Source organism: Vipera berus (genome assembly GCF_964194415.1).
Source record: "Vipera berus genome assembly, chromosome: 2".
In the NCBI taxonomy this organism is placed as follows: Eukaryota; Metazoa; Chordata; class Lepidosauria; order Squamata; family Viperidae; genus Vipera; species Vipera berus.
The window spans coordinates 106,037,368-106,060,399 of record NC_138203.1 but is presented as its reverse complement, the minus strand read 5'-3'; the positions used below and the strand labels follow the sequence as shown (position 1 = coordinate 106,060,399).

Genomic DNA, 23,032 nt, shown 5'->3' with positions numbered 1-23,032 from the left:
AAGCTTTCAGGTCTATTCATGTTAGCATTTGAAAAAGAAGTTAGAGAATCCTTCCAGCGGAAGGATGAGAGAGCTATATTCCACATGTATTTTAAAAAGAAAGGGGGTGGTGGTGGCTGGGAGGTAGTGATCCTGATTTTCTTCAAACATTAGTTCACTATTTAAATGAATCCAAAATTATATAGTAGTAGCTGTATCAGTCTCATTGTGGCAGCAACTGCTATTTTCCCACCTGTTTTGGCTGCCATTGCCTGCCAAATCTCTGTGAAGTGTATGATTTTACAGTTTCTCAAGGAAAAAGCAGAAAAATAATAATGATTATTATATAATTATTAATATTAAGAAAACCAAGATCATGGCATCTGGCCCTCTCAATTCCTGGCAAATAGATGGGGAAGAAATGGAGGTAGTGACAGATTTTATTTTCCTGGGCTCCAAGATCACTACAGACGGGGACTGCAGCCAAGAAATTAAAAGACGCTTGCTCCTAGGGAGGAAAGCCATGGCAAACCTAGACAGCATACTAAAAAGCAGAGACATCACCCTGCCAACAAAAGTGCATATAGTCAAGGCTATGGTTTTCCCAGTTGCAATGTATGGCTGTGAAAGTTGGACCATAAGAAAGGCTGAGCGCCAAAGAATTGAGGCCTTTGAACTATGGTGCTGGAGAAGACTCCTGCGAGTCCCTTAGAGTGCAAGGTGATCAAACCGGTCAGTCCTAGAGGAGATCAACCCTGACTGCTCTTTAGAAGGCCAGATCCTGAAGTTGAAACTCAAATACTTTGGCCACCTTATGAGAAGGAAGGACTCACTGGAGAAGAGCCTAATGCTGGGAAAGGTTGAGGGCAAGAGAAAAAGGGGATGACAGAGAATGAGGTGGCTGGATGGAGTCACTGAAGCAGTAGGCATGAGCCTAAATAGACTCCAGAAGATGGTAGAGGACAGGAAGGCCTGGAGGAACATTGTCCATGGGCTTGCGATGGGTCAGACACAACTTTGCAACTAACTACAACATAAATATTATTACTTTTAAGAAAGAAGGATTGAAATGAGTTCCAGGCAGCCTTTGTTTTGTAATCTTCATAAATTCTATAAAAGCAAGTACTTTTTCAGCTGAGGATATACTGTAATATGAAATTGGCTGATGAAAAAGCTAATGTGCACAATATCATTGATTTACACTAAAGAGCATAGACAGAGTATGTTGGACTGGAGAACGAATGGCAAGTATTACCGACATGAAATGAGCAGCCTGCAAGGTTCCAGCTTCACCACTCCTGTTTCTCAAGGAAAACATCCTGATTATTCATTGTTTGTCATAAAGAGGGGGGGGAAGACTGCCTGAATTTGCACTCCATTACAGGATTTACAGTCAAGCTGCATTACAACAGAATGCACTTCTCTCAGGAACTTGAAATGCACTCCTGTCATTTGAGTTCCACGTGCATCCATATGTTTGAAAGTAAAATGTTCCACAGATAGATCTTTTTTTTAAAAAAAACTTTGACCCCTTGAATGCCATCCAAGCTTTAACTCAGAACTAGTCTTGATTAAAAATAAAATTTCCTTCCAGTTAAGCTTGATTTTTGGTGGACTTCTTAAATATCTCCATGTAGTTTTCTTAGACAAAACAGATTGCAGTTTTCAGTTTTCTCAAATTTTGTGCGTTCTGAAAAAGTAACTGAAAATAAATCAGAGCTTGGTGTTTTGAGAGTAGGGATCCTAACCCGTCCTTACCCCATCCCATTTGTCCATCAGGCTGCCTCCCATAGCTCCACCTCCGGGTCTTCTTCCATTTCCCCTCATCTGGTGGTTTTTGGAATAATCTCATCCACCTGTTAAACCGAGGAATGTCATCTTAAATTTACAGCAGAGACTGGAAACAGGAAACGCCAGAGAAAGAATTTTAATTAAAGTCCTCTAATTGAATGCATGCTTCTCAGCTGGGGAAAGCAGCTGGTCGGAAAGGGCCCATGGTGGCACCAATTCTTCTCCTATGTCCATTTGGAAGAAATGGATGGATAGCAGCAATGGGGGGAGGGGGAGCACCAGAAGCAGTTCTCGGAGAGGACATTGCCTGAATCCACCTCAAGATAGTCAAAAGACCTTGTCCAATTTCACACTCACTATGATTTCCATTTGCTGTTTGCATAAGTCGTTTCTTCTGCTTGTATGCACACATAACATTTGATCCATAGGCCAACATATACCCAACTGAAAACATTCCTGGATTCTAATATTAAATAAAGTTGGGCTGACAAAATGGAGGAATCTTCAAAATGGCTTGTCAACCAGTAGAGTATATTTCAATAGTGACCGCCAATTCTTAGGTGAGGCTTGCAAAGTATAAATCAGTGCAATTTTAGTGAGACTTACACCCAGAGGATTGCTACAACTATCAAATCATACTTTTTGATGTGCAATCCTGTGCAATAAGGAGGCTGTAATCATAATAGCTAGTTATAGGATCTAGGTTAATGCTATATCAGGGGTTTTTTTTTTACCTTCTTCCAAGCTCTGAAGTGGCCATCAAGTGATGTTGCTGCTATCTCTGATGAAGGTTGCAATCTCTTTTGGCATGGGATAGGTTTCTCCACGAGATAAAATGTGTGGAACCAAAAGAGAATTTGGTTCAGTGGTTCTCACATGAGAAGGTTCATCTGTATCTAGGTCCACACAGTTTGAATGTTTTCAATTCAGACGCTATAGGCAATCCTATACGACAAAAAAGTACAAGTATTCACATTCTAATGGGAATTGGAGGCATGTAAACTAAGAGCAGCATATTTGTCTGCCTAGAAAGGAAACAGAGAATGAAGGATTTTGACTACAATCTCTATGACAAGTCCTTACAATCCAGACAGCTTTTGTCTGAACAAAAATGGTTTTTATGGGACTTTTTCCAAAAAAACAGAGGTTGGGGCAGGGAGAAGCAAAAACAAAGAAAATCTAAGTTCAAAAGATCAGGTTTCGTTTTCATTGATGTTAGACTTGTAAGAGGTGCTCCATCAATCACAGTTGCCTAAAAAAACCCATTAATGGCTCTGAATGTTGGAGTTTTCCATATGGTTTATCTTTGCAACATTTGGGCTTTTTCACTTGAACCAGCGTGTGAATCTGTCAGTGTCAGAACCAGATGCTGGGCTTCAGCTCCCCTTTCCATGTTCTTAGCAATTGTCAAAAGGAGTTGAGGAAGAAAAGAAGTTCATGGAACTAAGGAAACTGAGAAGTTCATAACGACAAAGCACTGCACTATTTAGATGAATATATAGCTTATAGAATGTCTGCCTTCAGGAGATTCGGCAGGTAGAGGGTCCTGCTTAAGAAACTAAACTACAAATCAGTCCTGCCCAGTTAATTGACAATAATCTCACCAAGCTGCCATCAGGATTATTGAGTCAATAATCTTATTGCTGTTTTCCAAAAAAAAAAAAGGATATGGAATATGTTTGATATAGTGGTTAAGGCAACAGACAAGAAAGTGGGAGACGATGAGTTCAAGTCCCACCTTAGCTATGAAAGCCAGCTAGATGACTTTAGGCCAGTCACACTCTTTCAGTCAAACCCACTTCACAGGGTGGCTGTGGGGAAAAGAAGAGGAGGAAGGGATGTTGGATATGTTTACCACCTTCATTAAAGACAGGATAAAAATTCTGTGTGTGTGTGTGTGTGTGAGAGAGAGAGAGAGGAGAGAGAGAGAGAGAGAGAGAGAGAGGGAGGGAGGTTTAACACTTCCCATATGTATATAGCTAATTATTTATTTAATTTAATTTGTATACCGCCCTTCTCCCGAAGGACTCAGGTTTTTTAGTAGCCAGATTTTAAGCAAAAGTGAAATAAATTTATTCCCTATCAATTTTATAGCCAATCGTGTAAGAAACTGATGCTGATTTCACAGTATTCTCTAACTTGGTAGATTTCAATCAATATGTACTGCATTTGATCCATAGCTTCACATTTATCATTTCAAACTTTTTCACCAATTCAACACCTGTATGGTATTCTGGAATGTTTACCTTTGAGAAGAGTAAATTGAAAAGGGATATAATAGCTTTTTTCAAATATCTGAAAGGTTGTCAAACAGAAAAAGCACAAGTCCTGCTTTTTGGTGTTGCAGAGACTGAGTTACAGAATAATGAGTTTCAGAAAAGCAAATTCTGATTTAATACAAAGACAATATTCTGTACCAGTAAGAGAATTTCTTCTACAAAGAACAAATGAAAAAATTCAGGATATGCTCAGGGATTGTTGTGGTATTCTATTTTTTCAAATATTTATTCTAATATGTTTCACCAGAGGCAACAATATTGTGTGCCAAATTTTCTATGTGTTGAAAAAGAAGCTTGTGACATAGACATGATCATGCTGTAAATCAGTCAGGTATTTCTAGAGCCATATTAAATCAAGCATTATCAGGAACATATGACATATGCAATCTGCACTGCAGCCAGTAGAATCTCAAAATGTTCCATATTCATATTGTATGCATTTTTATTATACTGTATTTACGATTTGGATCTTTGTGAACCCTTCACAAGTTCAAATAATGCACAAGAATAATGTTCTTTCTGTGCTTGTTGAGAAAGTGTGGGTAGAACAAATTATGCTGACACATACTGTATGTCATAATACTTATGAATGTATAATAATGTCCAGTATGCATATATTAAAAGGTTGTGAGATTTTATACATGTGTGTGTGTGTGTGTGTGTGTGTGTGTGTGTGTGTGAGAGAGAGAGAGAGAGAGAGAGAGAGAGAGAGAGAGAGAGAGAGAGATTAGCTTAATTTATATGTAATGTCTCTTAAACCAAACTGAGAGAGAACATATCTTTCTTCTGTAAAATTGTGTTTGTTTGGATTATTTTTAATTTCCTTGTCAGTGTTGCAGAAATAACAATAATTTATTAAACCTGTGCAATTTCTGATCATGGTTCAGTTATTTCCTTGCAAATTGGAAATCCCACTACATTTTAAAAAATGGCCTTTCAATACTTCCCGCATAAATCATAACAATTTTCTAAAATGATTAAAGACTCATGTTTATCTTGTGTTGTTGAACAGGAAGCACTGAAGGCATATACGAAAGAACAATGATTTTGTATATTGCTGGTCAGGGGAAAAATGGGACAGTGTAAGAAAAAACAGTGAAACAACATTAAAAATATTATCTAACATTTGCTCCTTATACCCCTGCTATGCTTTGTAAGAAATTGCAAAATAGTAATGTAGTGTATACTCTTAAAGCATACACGGAATGTCAGCACAGCAAGGGGCTGGACAGCTCCAGGCTATAACCGCTTTTGGCGGGAAAGCCTGAATAGAGCTAGTCGTTGACAGCCCCAGGGCATGGTCAGCTCTGGCGGGAAGCCAGGGTTTAAATCCATTGGCCACCTGCACTGGCGGGAAGCCCAGGTTTGAATCTATTGGTTGTGATTCACCTGGGCAGGTATAAAGAGACGCCAGGTAACCCCTTTGTTTCAGCTTCATTCCTGATCCAATAAAGAAGTACTACCCAGCTCAAGTGTCCATCTCTCTGTGCGACCACGCGACATTGCACTGGTGACGAGGATGGGATTCTGCACCGGACAACGCTAGCCGCGGACGGAATCCTATCGGCAGCCCCGGACCAAGACGCAGGACGACCGAGACGGCGGAATGGCACAACTGGGTCAGTATCCCCTTTTCAATAGCAACCACCCAGAGGAGTGGGAAGCCTTCGTGGGGCAGCTCGAGTGCTATCTAAGGGCAAACGGGGAGAAAGATGACCGGCAGAGAGCGGCGGCGCTACTCTGCAGCTGCGGCATGGAAACGTACCAGCTGGCGGTCGGTCTCTGCGCACCCGACGACATCCACACCGTCGGGTACAAAGAATTGCTGGCGAAACTGACCGAGCACTTAAAGCCCGAGACGTCCGAGATCGCCTGGCGGTATCGCTTCGAGAAACGGGACCAGCGGCCGGGTGAGTCTGCCAAGCAATACATGGCCGCCCTGAGGCAGGCAGCTTGCCTCTGTAACTTTGAAAATTTAGAGATCCGGCTGCGGGATCGGATCGTCTGTGCAAAGCAGAAGTTGACCCTGAGGGATGTCCAAGAGGAATTCCTAGCCTGGGACGCGGCCAAGGAGTCCGACGCGAGAGAGGGTGGATCCATCCACCAGTTGAGCCGTTGCAGCGACGTGGACGGGGCAGAGTCGGAAGTGGACACCATCCACCGACAACAGCGACCCGTCACCTCCAACCGAGACAACTTGAGGGAGCCAAGACCAGCCGTGGCAGACCCAAGGTGCCAGGAGTGTAGGTGCAGAGCGAACGGTCCCCGGTCTACCCAACTCCACAGCTACAGTGCGAATCGCCCCCGGTCTACCCAGCATTGTGGTTGCGGCCCCCAGTCTACCCAGCACAGCGGCTGCGGACAACCCCGGTCTACCCAGTGCTCCGGCTGCGGCACGAACAGCTCCCGGTCTACCTGTTGCACCAGCTGCGGAGGACAGCATTCCCGGTCTACCTGCCATTTCAAGTCGGCCAAGTGTCGGGCATGCGGGAAAACCGGGCACATCGTGGCGGTCTGCAGGAGCAAGCAGCGGGATAGCCTGCACGAAGTGGAGGCGGAGTTCCAGTTCGCTACAGGTACCGGGGAGCAGTTGCCGGGACTGACGGTCAGCCACACGGTGGGACGGCCGGACGTTTGTCTAACGGGGGCCCCTGCGGCACTAACCCCGAAAATAAAATTGAGGGTAAAGCTGCAAGAGGTCCCCTACACGATGGAGCTGGACTCAGAGTCAGTCATGTCCATCATCTCTGCCAGAATGTTTAAGGAGATTTGCAAGCGGAGCGGCCAACGGGTTCCCTTGAGGCCATCCAGACTGACCCTCTCTGACTTTCAAAATTCACCCATTAACGTCCGGGGGGAGGCGTTGGTGAGGGTTCAGTACAAAGGGTTCGAGGGCAAATTAAGTGTACTGGTCGTCGAAGGGCAGCGGACCAGCCTCGTGGGGTTAGGGTGGTTCAACGCGCTGGGCATTGGAATCATGGGGATTTACCAGACGCGGAGCTGCCTTTCCCTTGAAGCTGTCTGCAAGGATTTTGCGGACGTGTTCAACGGGCAGCTGGGAAGGTACACAGGTCCCCCAATCTCATTTAAATTAAACCCCCAGGTGCAACCCATAAGGATGAAGGCCAGGAGAGTTCCGTTTGCGCTAAAACATAAGATAGAGCGGGAATTGGATAACCTGGTAGACCAGGGGGTGCTAACGCCAGTCGATGGAGCGGAATGGGAAACCCCCATCGTAACACCGCTCAAGGCAAACGACGAAATTAGAATTTGCGCCGACTATAAGGGGACAATCAACCGGGCTCTGAGCGCTCATTCATACCCAGTCCCTGCGGTAAGCAGCATTCTTGCGTCCCTGCAAGGCGGGTCGATGTTCGCTAAACTGGATCTGGCCCAAGCTTACCAGCAGCTACCAGTTGACCCGGAGGCGGCAGAAGCACAAACGATTGTAACACACAAGGGGGCGTTCCGGGTAGACCGGCTGCAGCTCGGGGTTAGTGTAGCTCCTGGAATTTTTCAGGAGGTGATGGAAAGAACCCTCAAGGGAATACCTGGGGTTTGCCCCTATTTTGACGACGTCCTAATTGCGGGTAGCTCGGAGGACGTTTTGGCAGACTGATAGAAAGCTGTGCTACAGAGGTTTAGGGCTACAGGTCTGAAACTAAAAAGGGAAAAATGCAAGTAATAACTGTATTCTTATTTTCTACATGATGTAGATCTATTTTTTAAAATAAGTCCTGATAGTAAAAGTTATCTAACATACCGTACTTACTAAGTGACTGTGAAAAATATCGTGAACCTAATACTTTCTAACTAAACAGAATGTACCTGTGGCAAGGAGATGACAATTTTAAGATTATTTAGTAAACCCTGAAACATTACGTTTTAACAGAATCCTATTGTGTAGTACAGCCAGTGCTTTTTTGTATAAGAAAAAGGTGCCGGAACTCACACATGTCATACAACCCGCCTTGCCTGTCCTACAAGGTTCCATCCAAAAAAGGTGCCGGAACTCCGTTCTGAGCGTTCTATGAGAAAAAAAGCCCTGAGTACAGCATATACATAGAAGTGTACATCAAGAATGTCCTATTCTTATTGCTTAATTTATATTTGGGATCTTTAGCATGTTAGAGTAGGCAGGTGGGGATATTTGCAATGTTATTCATTAAGTCAAGCAGAATAAAATAGTTGGTAATTGATGGCACACAATCTTCCCTACTCAAATTAGCAGAATGAACTTTTGTCTTTGGAGTCCTGGCTGAGTACAATATAAATTGCAGTAAAACAGATCCGGTCTTTAGAGAGTATTAAGATACCAAAATCACCTTTCTTTAAGAAGTTTCACTCAGGTTGAAAGGCTTTGGGTTGAGAATTTGATGTATTTCAGAGAAACAAATTGTTTTGAATTGCTAGGTCTCACTTGAATTGAATTCTTAGAGCAGGGGTAGGCAGCCTCGGCTCTTTTATGACTCATGGACTTCAACTCCCAGAATTCCTGAGTCAGCTGACTCAGGAATTCTGGGAGTTGAAGACCATGAGTCATAAAAGAGCCGAGATTGCCTACCCATGTCTTAGAGTAAAGTTAATGGTTTAAAAATGACCAGTGATAATGTCTATTCTGTAGGGTACTTGACTGTACCCTAACATTTATTTTTCAGTGAGAGATTGAAGGATTTCTCTCCCCCCCCCAATTTTCATATAGAAAGCTTCAGTTAGGAAAGAAGGTTTTAATTTATGCTGTAAAGTTTTTCTTAGATTAGTGAATGGTAATTTTTTTCCTACTTGTCCTCATGAGCCATTTGATCTTTTGAAATTTTGAAATTAGCATATTTGGTATTCCTTGAGTTTTGGATGAGATTATGTTCCAATTACCTTGATATATATGAAATTTTCCTTTCTGTTATGGTACCAACAAGGTAGGTGTCAAATCAGATGAAATGTTATTAATGTGACTGCAGATGCTCTTTTTTCATCTCTTTCAATAATGACAAGGTAGGTGTGGCCTCAATAGCATATCAACTCCAGCCTGGTCTTTATGGTCATTTTTAATTGTAAGAATACCAATATTTTTTTTATTTTTAAGAGTTCCAATATAGAAATAATTTACCATTACTTCTGAGTAGCAGTACCTTCAAGTAATGTATCTTTTGACATTTAGATATTTGCCAGGAGTCCTCAGTGCTCCAAAACTCTCAAATAGTAAGAGATTTAATATGTTGTCTGAAAAAACAATATTCACAATACTAATACAAAAATGGTTAGGAGAATACACCAAGATAGATGTTTGGGAGCATAGGCTAACATGAAATAAAGAACTAGAGTGATTATCATCTCAAACATTTCCAAGAAAGACCATTTAGCACCTACTTTTATATTGATTTTAAATACATTGGCTTTTGTTTTTATGCTGAAAACTTGTTTTAAAACAGAAATGGGTGGGTTTAGCTCATTGTTGGAGATGTGTAACTCAGCATTCAGTTCCTATGGTGAAGAAGTTATGCACTACAGTTGCTCAGTTTGGGAAATAAATTACTATTTTTTTTAAAAAAAACCCCACTGATTTTGTAGGTAAGCATGTCCTTATAAGTATATATTTATACTTATATAAATTTGGAAATTGTTTGGAAATTATTGAGATCAACAGAAATGGAGGGAAAACATTTTTTTCCTCACAATTGTACAATGACATGCAGTCTCACCATGTTACTTTGGGATCTCATTGATAGGTTTGGAATGCATATCTTAACAACATACCATTTTTTTATGACTAAATACATTCAATTTAATAGTAATTTTCTTGTATGTGAGCCGTATGTGAGATGAATGTGATTCCCTCTGTGTACTGTATATACGCGTTTTGTTTAATATATAGGATGGATTTCTTGTTCTTTTTGCTTTTGGAAAAGATGAAAATAAAATAAGTTTGTTATGATTTCAAAAAGCATATTTGAACAGATAACCACCATCTCTTTCAACGGTGACTCCATAATTGCTATATTTCCAGAGCAGCACAAATTAGAGGATTATTTCCCACTGCAAGACAGTTGGCAGCCCAAACGGGAAACACTTGAGCAGCAGGTGGCTCAGAAATGTTGCCATGATGCCAATAGTGTGAGGAGTTCTAGTGTTGCATCAACAGTGCAGAGCAAAGTAGCAAACAGCTGTATGGATTGAGACCCCCCCCCCCAGGGGAGGGGGAGAAGGCAGTTGCTTTCCCCAGCTAGACAGGTCAGCTGGGTTTCTTTCTCTCCTGCTCAGTTATGCTCTGTAAGGCAGGAAGGGACTCTGTATAACTGCAGGGCTTGGGAAACTGAAAGTTCAACATTCTACAATATGCATTGCATGGCACTGGCATCTGCAGAAATTATATACAGCAACTGCAAGATGTAGTTGAGACTCAGCCTCTGACTGTTTCAAAAGCAGTGTCCAGGTGAAAGCAATACAGTAAGCACTGTATCTCTGCATATCTTTAGATGGTTTGAGAACATAGAATAATAGGGCTGAAAGTGATCTTGAAGGCCTTCTAGTTCAACCCCCTGCCCAAGCAGGAGATACTATAACATTTCGGACAAATGGCTGTCCAGTCGCTTCTTGAAAACTCCAGTGATGGAGCACCCACACCTTCCAGAGGCAAACTATTCCACTGATTAATTGTTCTCACTGTCAGAAAATTTCTTTAATGATCTTCTACCCATTACTTCCTGTTCTGCCCTTTACGTTTTCATTAGGAGTCAACAGTTACACCTTTTCTTAGTGTTCCGCAGATTGAATCAAACTAAAGAATTAGCCCATCACAAAAGAAATAGGGAAACATATTAAAAGAAAATAAAAGAACGGGATGCACTTTATATACAGGTAGTCCTCATGACCTTTTGTTTAGCAACTGTTCAGAGTTATGGCAGTGCTGAAAAAAATGACTTACAACCAATTCTCTCACTTACAACTGTTGCAGCATCCCCATGGTTATTTGATCAGAATTCGATTTGGCAACCAATATGCATCCCAGAGTTACGTGATCACCATTTGTGACCTTCACAGCCAGCTTCTAATAAGCAAAGTCAATGGGGGAAGCTGGAGTCACATAATAATCATGTGATTCACTTAACAACTATGGGGATTCACTTAACAATCATGGTCATAAAAGTCATAAAATTGGGGGTGTCTCAATGTCCACCCTACTTAGCCATCAATTTCCAGCCCCAGTTGTAATTGTAAGTTGAGGACTACCTGTATACATTCACTCATTTTGAGGGATCCCAAAAATATAGTTATACTATATAATGTTTTTCAACCTCCTCTCAAACCTTAACTTTTTGTGAGCACTAGTTTATAAATATTTCACACAGTAAAAAAAGTTGCAGTCAAGATTTTCAGATGGCTGATTGGAGTTAATTGGATTTTTATTGGTGTGATATATATAATTGAATGAAAGCTTTAATGTAATTTTGGGTTCTGGGTTCTGGGTTTAAAATGAAGGGGTTTTTTCTCCCTTCATATATAATATTTAAATATTTTTTAAAGTTTGTAAAATATCAAAAACCAGAAAAAGTGTTTTCTCCCTTTAGCGTTAAAATATTTAAAACAATATAGGGAAATCTTTTAATATAAATTATGACAGTTTATGAAGATTAATGAGTAAACAGAGGCATATATGATTCCCCACAGCAAGGAGAAGCAGAGATGGTTAAACTGACTCTTTTATCCAAAGAAGAAAATATACGAGGACAATTTGGAAATAAACCTCCATTTGGTTATCAGTGACAGACACTCGCAGATACAGAAAACTACATTAGAAAACTACAACATTGCATTACTTTTCAACAAAATCACGATTCAAATTGAGGCACCTGTCATAACGTCTTCCAAGGTTTGAAATTCCTTAGTAGTAGTCGCTCAGTGCCGAATCTGGGCTATTGGGGGGGAGGGGTGATCAAAAACATCCCAATAGAACTGCTTCAAAAGTTCCTGGGTGCATCTAGTGGTGTGCGGGTGAGCATTATCATGAACCAACACCACACCGGAAGTCAGCATCCCCCGACGTTTGTTATAGATGGCTGGTCTGAGTTTTCATAACGCTTCACAGTAGACCTCTGTATTGATGGTCAAACCAATGCTCCATGAACCTAACTAGCAGTACTTCTTTGGCATCTTCACATTTGGTGGGATTTTCTATGGCACCACTTCCGGTGTGGTGTTGGTTCATGATAATGCTCACGCCCACACTGCTAGATGCACCCAAGAACTTTTGAAGCAGTTCCGACAGGATGTTTTTGATCACACACACACCCCGATAGCCCAGATTTGGCACCAAGCTACTAAGGAATTTCAAACCTTGTAAAACGTTATGACAAGTGCCTCAATTGAATGGCAATTATGTCAAAAAGTAATGTAATGTTGTAGTTTTCTAATGTGTATAATAAAAGTTCTATATCTGTGAGTGTCTGTCATTGATAACCAAACGGAGGTTTATTTCTCAATTGCCCTTGTATTTAATTTTGTTTTTATTTGGAAATTGCTTCTGGATTTTGTGCTTGCAAAAAATGAAACTTTGATTTTGTTTTTGCTGATTAGATAGATTTGTTACTATAGAAATGGCTGGTATATACTGTTGCGTAAAAGTAAAAAAGTTGAGGTTGTAATGTTATCGTCTACTGTGCTAAAGAAAGTCAGAAATTGGTGCCTTTTTCTTTCCTTTTCCCTCCTTAACCATGCTTTCTCTTTTTTCTTTCTCTCTCCCACCCCCAGTTTCCCATTACTTTTTAAAATTTCTCTTTGTATTTTATATTTTGATAAATTAATAAAAATGGATTATAAAAATGGATTTTCAGGTGGCTAATTGAATCTATTATTGATGTCTGTTGTCACTAAAGTTGTCCATGGAGCATTGAGTTGCTCACAATCTGCTCTGACTTTACTTAGGTTAAAGGTGTGGCAAAAGTCTGAGCATGGAAAATTGTTTCTGTGGTTTAAAAATGCATCAGGCTGTTGATAAAGCTTCACAACTGGATAACTAGCATTCTGCTGGAAATTGGTTGACTTTTTCTAATCTTACCACGTGATGACATGTTGGAGGTCAATTGTGGCAGGATAAAGAAATGAATGTGAAATAGTGGAAACTAATGCTCAGCAGGATCAAAGTTGCTAAGAAAAGGAACGGACAATGTTCAAATGAGAACAGAGTTGTCTCATTCTGTTGCCAGTACAGAAATGATGTTTTCTATTTTTGTTCAGGTTCTGACCATGCTTACAGAAAACTGCAGTGCAGTTGAGAAGGCAACAGAAGACTGAATGGCTGGATGGATTCTATGGTGGGAATGTTATATACAGCTTTGGTTCACTGAAATGTTCATGGCTTCTGTTTCCCTTCTGGGCCTGGGAGAAGCATTAGAGCAAGTATTTAGACATCATAAATAACTTTGTTCTATTTGAGTTGTTAAAATGTTGGCAAAAATGAAAAATGGTAGCTGAAAACTACCATTTTAAAATTAAAAATCTCCCAGTAGTGCCATTGCGGAAGCAAATGATGAGGGGAAAATTCAGGTATTACAGCTGCATGAATGGCAAGAATTTCTGGGTGTTATACTCAACTTTAACTGAAGATATACAGTGACATATCCAGGAGGCTCAATGGAGTCTTTATTCATCTTGGCATGTCATGGAGCAAGCAAAGAGGGCCCCTTTGCCGTTTTCCTGCACATACCAAATTGGTCCCTGAGCACACTTTGCAGGAACTGGAACATCCTATTTTGAAATATCCAATGCAATTAGGAAGCTAAATACCCAGCAAACTAAAAAATGCTGCTGCTCAGGGGCTTTCTCTTGGATTAAGCTTACATCAAGGCTGCATTTGTCAGATGGTTGAAAGCTGAGATCAAAACAAACACTGCAGTCAACAGGTCTAGCTGTAACTAGACTATCTGGAGCACACTTTTGTTTCAGAAGCCAATAACGATGGCCCCCATGGTTGTGTGGTTATTCTGTTTCTTGGATAGTCCTGAGCCAGAAGAAAAATGATGCCTGATCTGGGGATCAGAACAAGAACTCCAAAATATGTCAACCCTTGGATGGGCTACACAGAGATGTCAGTGAACTAATTTTGGATGTTAGCTTAGCTGTTTTAGAATGTTTAAAATAGTGTAACCATTCTACTTCTATCAAAAATGAATATTTTGCATTTTGCATGTTGGGGAGTTGTGGGAATGTAACTGAATAAATGTATCTTATGACCACCCTGTAAAATAACATAATGTTCCTGTAGCTTTCATTTCATTGGCTGCTGTGAAAAAGCCCTAAGTAAATGCAGGGACCAAATCTGAAGAACAAGCAGGGACCAAAGTGCTTTCATTGCTTGCAAGGTTACTAGGTGAGATCATTCGTGGTTTTGGAGTCGGGTATCACCAGTATGCTTTTTATTTCGACCCCAAACCACCTCAGTGATGCCCTGGATGTGATGTCCCATTGCCTGGAAGCAGTTCGGGTCTGGATGGGGAAGAACAGGCTTCAACTCAACCCTGACAAGACTGAGTGGCTGTACATACCTGCATCTCAGGATACTCAGAACATTCCATCTCTTTCTATAGGGGGTGAGTTATTACCCCCCACAGATAAGGCTCGCAATTTGGGAGTGCTCCTAGATTCACAGCTTTCCTTGGAAGACCACATAACATCTGTGACTAGGGGAACCTTTGCCCAGGTTCGCCTGGTGCGCCAATTACGGCCCTATCTAGACCGAGATGCCCTACGTACGGTCACTCATGCACTCGTGACCTCTCGTCTGGACTACTGCAATGCTCTTTACATGGGGCTACCCTTGAAAACCACTCGGAGGCTCCAACTGGTACAGAATGCAGCCGCGAGAGTTGTGTTGGGAGTCTCCCGATACTCCCATGTTACACCTCTACCAGTGACAGCTCTCAACTGTCAGTTAATTTGCAGACCTGAAGAAAACTGGGCTCATCTCACTGTGAACAGTTATTACCATTTTGGTTTTATAGTATGTCAATTTTATTTCCTGACAGACAAAGCACAAAAAGGGCAAAAGTTTATTTTGTATAAGATCTGTGCTTGGCACTTAGAAACAGAATTCTCTGCATAAGGCAAATCTTTATACACTTTCTTTCTTAATATATATTTTACATACACTTTCATCACCCTATTTGATATTCATATTGTATTCCCCTCCCTCCCACAAATGCTTAGAAACATATTAAATACATTTATCTACAACACATCAAAACAACCTCTCTACTGCAGTTCCTGTATTTGCGTTATTTGGCAATTTCATTTTCACACTTTAACTTAAAAGATCACCTTGCTCTTTTTATTGAGCATTATTTGCTTACTTACTTTCCAACAGATTAAGAAAAAATAATATTAGAAGAGAGAAATATTTGAGAAAGGCACTTATTTCTGGGCCAATTCAGCAGACAGAACAGGTCCTGCTCTGTTATAACCCTTTGCAATGAGGCTTCTGCCTCTTCTGGTAATATCCACTCAACACAACCCCTGACTAAGAGAAATTCTTCTTTTATAACTACCTCCTGTGGAAGATAAACGTTTTGCACATGGCTTGCCAATTTTTTGCATTTTATATAAGCCCTTAAATGTTCAGTTGAGCACAACTTCCCCTTATTCCTTTTCAAAATGAGATACTGTGAGCAGCAGTCATGGCTGTTTCCAGATAAGCCTGCTATAAAAACAATTCCCTGCCTGCATACATCAAGAAAATCTTTCAAGGTTAATGGGCGTTTCCTCTCCTTCACTTCAAGCAAAATTTTGTAAAGAGAAAAAATATTGTTCTCTGGCAAGAGCCATATATTCCCAAAATAGAAAAGGCAAAATTTTCTGAAGAAGAGACATTCCAGTCAGATAAAATGTTCACCAAGCTGAGTGAGAGATGGCTATGAACTTGAACTAATAAATGTAGGTAACAAGAAGGCATTTTGGCAGTCGTCTATTTCCGATAGTGCAGTTATATAGGACAGCTTGAATCTTCAGCAATTGGTGCACACATCTGAGAAGCTTCCCAAAAAAAGAAAGAAAGAAAGAAAAAGAAAAGAAAGAAACACCGGGCTTCTGTTGGGAACAGTTCACACCCAACTCAAGAGAATTATTGCATATACTGTAAAGCACGGCCCCTATTTTTTGTAAACAGTTTTCTTTATTTTTAAAATGCATCCATTGAAGATGGAAGCTATATAGTTCCACATGGCTTTTGATTCCAGTCTGCACTATTCAGTTCTTTGAAATATAGCTATAATTGGCTTAGGTTCCATTGAGCATTCGAATACAAGTCCCGTTTAAATTTGAAAAGCAACCGGGACGAAACCACCAGTAGATAAAATGAGGTGTTTGCTCACAATTTGGCCAAGGCGATGGCTCCTAGCACCATTTAAACCATGTGCATAGACATTTGTGAAGATGATCCTGTGACAGCTCCATACTGCCTATTCTCACAAGTGCTGGCTGTAGGCTGGCTACTGTTGGGGGGGCTGATCACGTGCATGCTGTGATCCATCCCTGTCGAAAGATATTGCCTCTCTCCAAAGGCCCCGCTGGAAGGAGCAGAACAAAGTAAAGTGCTTTGTGTGGTGGCCAGTTTTTCAGGGCTTCCTGCCAACCTTGGAGAAGCTGAGAAATTGTATCCATACAAATTATAAGGGTTGTGAAGGGAAAAGGCATTATAAGAACTCTGTTGCATATGGCCACCGCTAAACATATGGGAAGAAGAAGAAGAAGTGGAGGTGGGGTTGCCAGCTTGCATGACATACTGGAACTGAGATGTTGGGAATGATCCCAGCTGGCTACCATAAGCTTCCATTTTGCCATTAGTGGGCAGGGCAGAAGGAGCAGGCATTCCCGAGATCAGGGCTGGAGTCCGCTGAGGTATGTAGTTTTCCGATGGCTGAGCAGCAGCAGAAGACCCGCTCTGGAGCCGGCTGTATCCACTCTCACTCAACCCTGGGTAGCTCTGCAGGGCAGCCATGTTGCTTCTTGCACACGGTGGATACTCGGAGAGATTCAGGTTACAAAGCTGGCTCTCTCGGCAGCCAACATTGAAAGTGTTGGGGGTTAAATGAAAGGCTGGGGGAGAACAAGATGGAGACAGGAGGTGGGAAGATGCCGAGGGTGAGGGAGTCCCTGTGCTGGAGGTTGTTGGGGAAGTGCCTGTGCTGCCCCCTAGGAAGACAACAGAAAAGAAAGCAACAACTTAAAATAAGTTATATAACGTGAACAACACTTATTTCAATTTCTATCTTTTCCTCTAATAATCTGCTTTCTTGTTTTATCCCAAAGGAAAAGATGAAAAATGTGATCTTTTGTCCTAATTTCCAATTCATTCCAAAAGTCCTTAGGTAGCCAAAAACTTTGCCAGCATACTGCAAAGCAAAGAAAAAGCTTCGCTGCATTTTTTTCTTCCAAAAATGCCCCTGAGCCCCAAATGAGCTCCATTGGCTTTCTGAGAAAATAAAATAATGTCCAACCACAGCCCAGGCCTTTGTCTGAACTTAGTTTCACATGTCCAGAAAAAGAACAGAAGCAAGCAGAGATAGTTGAAAAAGTCCTATAGATTAGAAGAGGAAGATAGTAAACTGCATTTCAATAATACAGCACTTTTTCATGTAACCTCCCTTTGCAAACACTTATTGAATTGAATAGGTAACTTTTCTATATCCTCCTTTTTGTAAGATTCTTCATGGCATACTTTCAAAAATTTGAAGTATGCTTAAAAAAATACCTCCCTTTTTACGACCCTGTAATCCCTTAATTTGGGGTAGAGTCAGGGCGACTGGTTCAGTGAGCATTTACTGCTTGGATGGCCTTTCTGATGTCACACCGAGTTTGCAGCAGATATTTTGTCTTTGCACCCTAGGAGAGAAACATCTGCCACCACCTAGGATTGAACTCTCAACTTCTGGGTGGGAGGCAAGCATCTTCACCACTCTCTTTGGATTTCTGTCCATAAGGGAAGTATCACTAGGATGGGGAGTCTAAGCATATGGCAAATCATACTATATCCCTTTGCTAGGTTCTTCAAATGACCCTCCAAAAATGTTGCTATTTTGTTCTTCACACATCCCCCCCAAAGATGTAGTCAAGAATGTCCCCCCATTTTCAGTAATGGTACCCAAAAACAAGCCCACATTCTTCTCCTCCCATGAAATCCTGCTTCCCTTTGTGAGACTTAAGCTTCTGTTCAAAGTCAACCGTGTTCCTAAATAGCAGAATCTTCTTGAAGGCTTAATTCCCAGTGAACCATTTTGTTTTAAGCCCCACTTGTTATAAATATACTAAAAAAAACAGTTTATAATGCAGTTCATAGAAAATAATACCACCTCTGTTTTCTGGTTTTGAGAATCCAGGCATGAATAGTCAATGCATCTTTAAGAACTCAACTTAGATGTACGGACATGAACTTAATTCTTTTTGTTGTTCAACAGTACAAGAAACGCGTGTCTTTACTTCTGCCCAATATTCTGCTTTCTGTGTCCTGGGAATCCTTATAATTCTCCCACTGCATTTTGGATATGTTCATTTTTAAGGGAAAACTTTCTTTGGCATCAATTTTTGTTTGCATAGACTACAATATCAATATAATGTGATAAAAGGCAGCAGAAGTCAACAGCTAGTGCCTAACATTTCCAGAAAATAAGAATACCAGACAATGTTGATTGATTTCACTTATGTCATCATCTTGTGCAACCTGGACAATGTTTCTGTGCTGAAAGTTGATTCAATTATTTAAAGAGTCATCCAACCCTGATCACTGGAGTCCCACCAGAAAACCACATATGAAGTGCCAGAAACATTTATGAAATCACTGAGGACAGCAAGGAAAGCAGCATATTTAATAGGAGCGTGTAAGGCAGCAGTGTTCAAGAGTGTTCATTTCATTGAGGCATTTGGAAATAGGCTGCTACTTAATAATAGTAACAATTTATTAAATTTGTACGCTATCTGATTCTCAATGACACTGGGCCAGGGGGTGGGCAATTAATTTTCCCAAGGGGTCACATGAGAAACTGGGACTGTTGTGGAAGGCTGAATCAATAGGCTGAACTTAATTCTGCTCAATATAAATTTTATTGCTTTATAAAAACTAGCAAATTATGTGATCTTGTTTACTATGAAGGTGCCTAGGCACACACACATGTAAATTTTAAAAATACCAGTTGCCTTCCAAATAAAAACAGTGCAGTTGAATTGTGTGCATGGCATATGCTTATTTACATTTGACTTCTAATTTCTGATTGGTCTCACGTGGGCTGGATAGGGACCGCTAAAGGGCCAGACATGGCCCCGGGGCTGTAAAATGCCCAGGTCTGTTCTAGGCAGCTCACAATAATCAAAGAAATTACAATAAAATCAGTAAAACATAAAAATAACCACAGGGTTCTTTAAGCTTGTATATTTTCAACAATGATGTACATACCACTTTGACTTTAAAGCAACATCCACTTCACATCATTTTAGAGCAGACATGTCAAACACAAGGCCCGGGGGCCAGATCCGGCCCGCGAAGTGGTTTCATGTGGTCCGCGAAGCCATCCTGGAAACAGTGAGGGAATGGCCCCCTCTGCCTTGGCCCTGGCCCAGAGACCCTCCTTCTGCCAGAGACCCTCAGATCTGTCCCACTCCTGCCCAGGCCCCCATAGGCACCCTTGATGCGAACGATGTAGAGGTGGCCATGCTCACCCAGTAGGCCATACGCACTCTAGCCATGCCCACCCATTAGGCCACGCCCACCCTGGCCATACGCACTCGGCCCCCTAAGGGCAACCGCGATGCTGTTGCGGCACTCAATGAAATTGTGTTTGACACCCCTGTTTTAGAGCATGTGGTCATTTTATAGTCCTTTGTCTCTGCATTCCAATACAGGTAGTTCTTGACTTATGACCACAAGTGAGCCCAAAATTTCCATTGCTAAGCAAGACAGTTGTTAAGTGAGTTTTGCCCTCATTTTATGACATTTCTTGCCACAGTTGTTAAGTGATTCATTGCAGTTGTTAAGTTAGTAACATTGTTGTTAACTGAATCTGGCTTCCCAATCAACTTTGCTTGTCAGAAGGTGATCACATGACCCCAACATCATAAATACATGGCAGTTGCCAAGTGTCCGGATTTTGATCACCTGACCATGGGAATGCTGCCACGGTCATAAGTGAGAAAAACAGTCATGTCACTTTTTTTCAGTGCCATTGTAACTTCAAATGGTCACTAAACGTATGGGTGTAAGTCAAGGACTACCCGTATATCTTTTGAATGTTTGAGTCTAAATAGCAGCACCAAATATGTACGTATTAATCATGCTGCTTCCTCGCATAGGCCTCTGCTTTTCTTACTATAGTGTATCTGTATACAATACATCTGTATTCATCTGTATATCTTTTGGACATTTGATCCATTCAGAATCCATCATTATCCATCATTTCTAAACTTAGTCATGTTCTTTTTCAGTTAAATATCTCACCAAATAAAACTCTTTTAAAGCTGAAATGTGCCAGATATAATTTACCAATATATTTCTAGTGTTTCATTTTCATTCACTGAATTTCAAAATACCTTGTCCAATTGCTTCCATTAGCAAGATAACTTTTCTTTCTTGGCCATATAGTGTACATTATTTAAAGACAGACCCATCACTTGTAATATGACTAAGAGCTCATGTCAGTCCATCAAGCTTTGGAAATTTCCAGTCCGGTTATTATTGTCTTTACTAGTGCTTGTTGCTTTTTCTTTTTGTCTATGCACTATGAAAAATTCCCCACAAATTGTTTCTATTTCAGTAGGGCACAAGCCCCCCCCCCCCTTTCCTACTTTGGAATCAATGTTTAATTTCTTTTTCTGTATAATTTATTATTTGTAATATTATAAAGCAGTTTCTTCTTTTTGATTTTTGATTTTCTTTTATGACTTTCTAAAGTTGTGTGGGAGCTCAAACATATCCGCAGGTCTTCCTTTAATAAATTTTAAAGGAAATTCTACCTAAAATCATGTTTCTAAACATGCTTCAGATGGAATACACAAAAGTTAAAGCTGTTCCACCTACTTGTAATACAAAATGAATGTGTTTTTGACTACTTTCACTCTTTCTTTTTCACTGAATAGAGTTTTCTTAGTTGAGGTTTCTTTTATGTTTCCCATGTAAAACTCCTCACAATTCACCTTAAAACACCTGGATCTGTTTTTCCACTTCATATACATGTGGTTATAGAATTACTTTGTTGGGATGGCAAAATCGTAAGAATTAGCAAACTAAAAATTTGCTTATCTGCTTTTTATGCTTCAGCTTAAACATTGGAAAAAAAGCTGCATACAGAACATTTGTTAGATAGCTGTACATACTAACAAATTTTGCTTATGCAATCAATCTGAATATTTCCTATTTATATAGTGGGGGAAAGAGAATTGCATACAGTATAGAAATCAGGAAAATCTGTTGTGGGAAAAGGAAAAAGTATAGAATTACTGCAACTCTGATTTATTTTTGTAGTTTAAATTCTCTTCATTAAACTGAATAAAACAAAGCCAAATATTTTTAATAATGAGAATCTGGATCAGATTCAATGTGATTTTTAAAAGTTAGTTTAAGCTGTTTAATCATTTTTTGGCTCTCTCTAACCAAACTGAACCCCATAATATCTAATTGCCATCTGTAAGATATTAATTGTACATCTGTTTTGTCCCAGTGTAAACCAAGTTTAGGGGTGATGACATCATTTTTGAAGAGTTGGTTCTCCGATGCCTGGTATTCTGGAATTTCATTATAGTTTTTGGTTCCAATGCTGAAAGAAGGTGATTGAAAAATATTTATCAGTTGCTTGTCTTCTTGTAAAACATTTTTTTCTAAACTAAAGAGATACAGGTAGTCCTTGATTTCCAACCATTCATTTAGTAACTGTTCAATGTTACAACAGCACTGAAACAAGTGACTTATGACTGGTCCTCACACTTATGACCATTGTAGTGTCCCCACAATCATGTGATCAAAATTCTAGCACTTGGCAATTAACATATATTTACTATGGTTGCAGTGTGTTGGGGTCATATGACCTTTCAAGTGGGCTTCTGGTAAGCAAACAAAATGGAGGGAAGATGGATTCTCTTAATGACCATGTGATGCAACTACAGTAGTTGTTCACTTAATAACCATGGCTAAAAAAAGTCATTAAATTGGTTGCAACTCATTTAACCAAAATCTTGCTTAGCAACAAAAGTCTGGCCTCATAAGTCAAGGACTACTATAACAACTTTCAACTAGAAACAGAAGAAAGAAATTGTGACTCAGAGTGTCATTCAGTTCTGTTGAGGAGTAATTCATAAACACCAGTGACAATAACGCCTTGGGACACGGTATTATTTCGTCAGGAAATCTTATTGTTCATGAAAGTTTCAGTGAAAAAAAAGATAATTATGTTTTTAGTCATCTTATAGTGTTAATTATTACAAATAAGATTCTGATTACATTTAGATATGAAATTTTTCTTGCATTGCAAAGTTCCAACTTGATGAGATTGTTGCTCGAGTCCCATTAATGTCATTAAAATCATCTGACAATCTCTTCTGTTTTTTTTGAAAAATAAAAATATATTTTAAAAACAAAGTGAATCTTTTTCTTATAGATCCATCATCTACCTTTCCTCCCAAAATTCAGTCCCTGGGAAATATCTGCTGAGCTGTAGGTCATTACTACATAAGTCATATTGGTCAATGATTTGGAAGAATTAATTATATGCTCTTACAAATGTTCAGGTCCTCTATAGTGTTCCACAGTTTCATAGAAGACATATGTTCCTCATTGAAATCACACTCCTGTAATATAAGACTTGGCATATCTTGCATCAAGAAAGTAACTTTCAGTGGTAATTTTAATTGAAAAAAATAGCATGGGGAAAAAGAATTACTACCTCTCTGAGGTTGCATTTCTGAATCAATGCAGTGCCAATGAAATAAACAAATGGGATGCTAGCCATGAAATATTT

General features: G+C 40.2%; 1 protein-coding gene across 1 annotated transcript in view; it reads right to left on the bottom strand.

The window, feature by feature from the left end:
* Positions 1-14,974: 14,974 nt before the first annotated feature.
* TBX15 (T-box transcription factor 15) overlaps positions 14,975-23,032 on the bottom strand; it is an 80,133-nt gene continuing 72,075 nt past the window's right edge. The window contains exon 8 of the mRNA XM_081318435.1: positions 14,975-17,228. Within this exon, the coding sequence (XP_081174561.1) occupies positions 16,441-17,228 (788 nt within the window). The 3' untranslated portion in view covers positions 14,975-16,440. The remainder of the gene's footprint in view (positions 17,229-23,032) is intronic.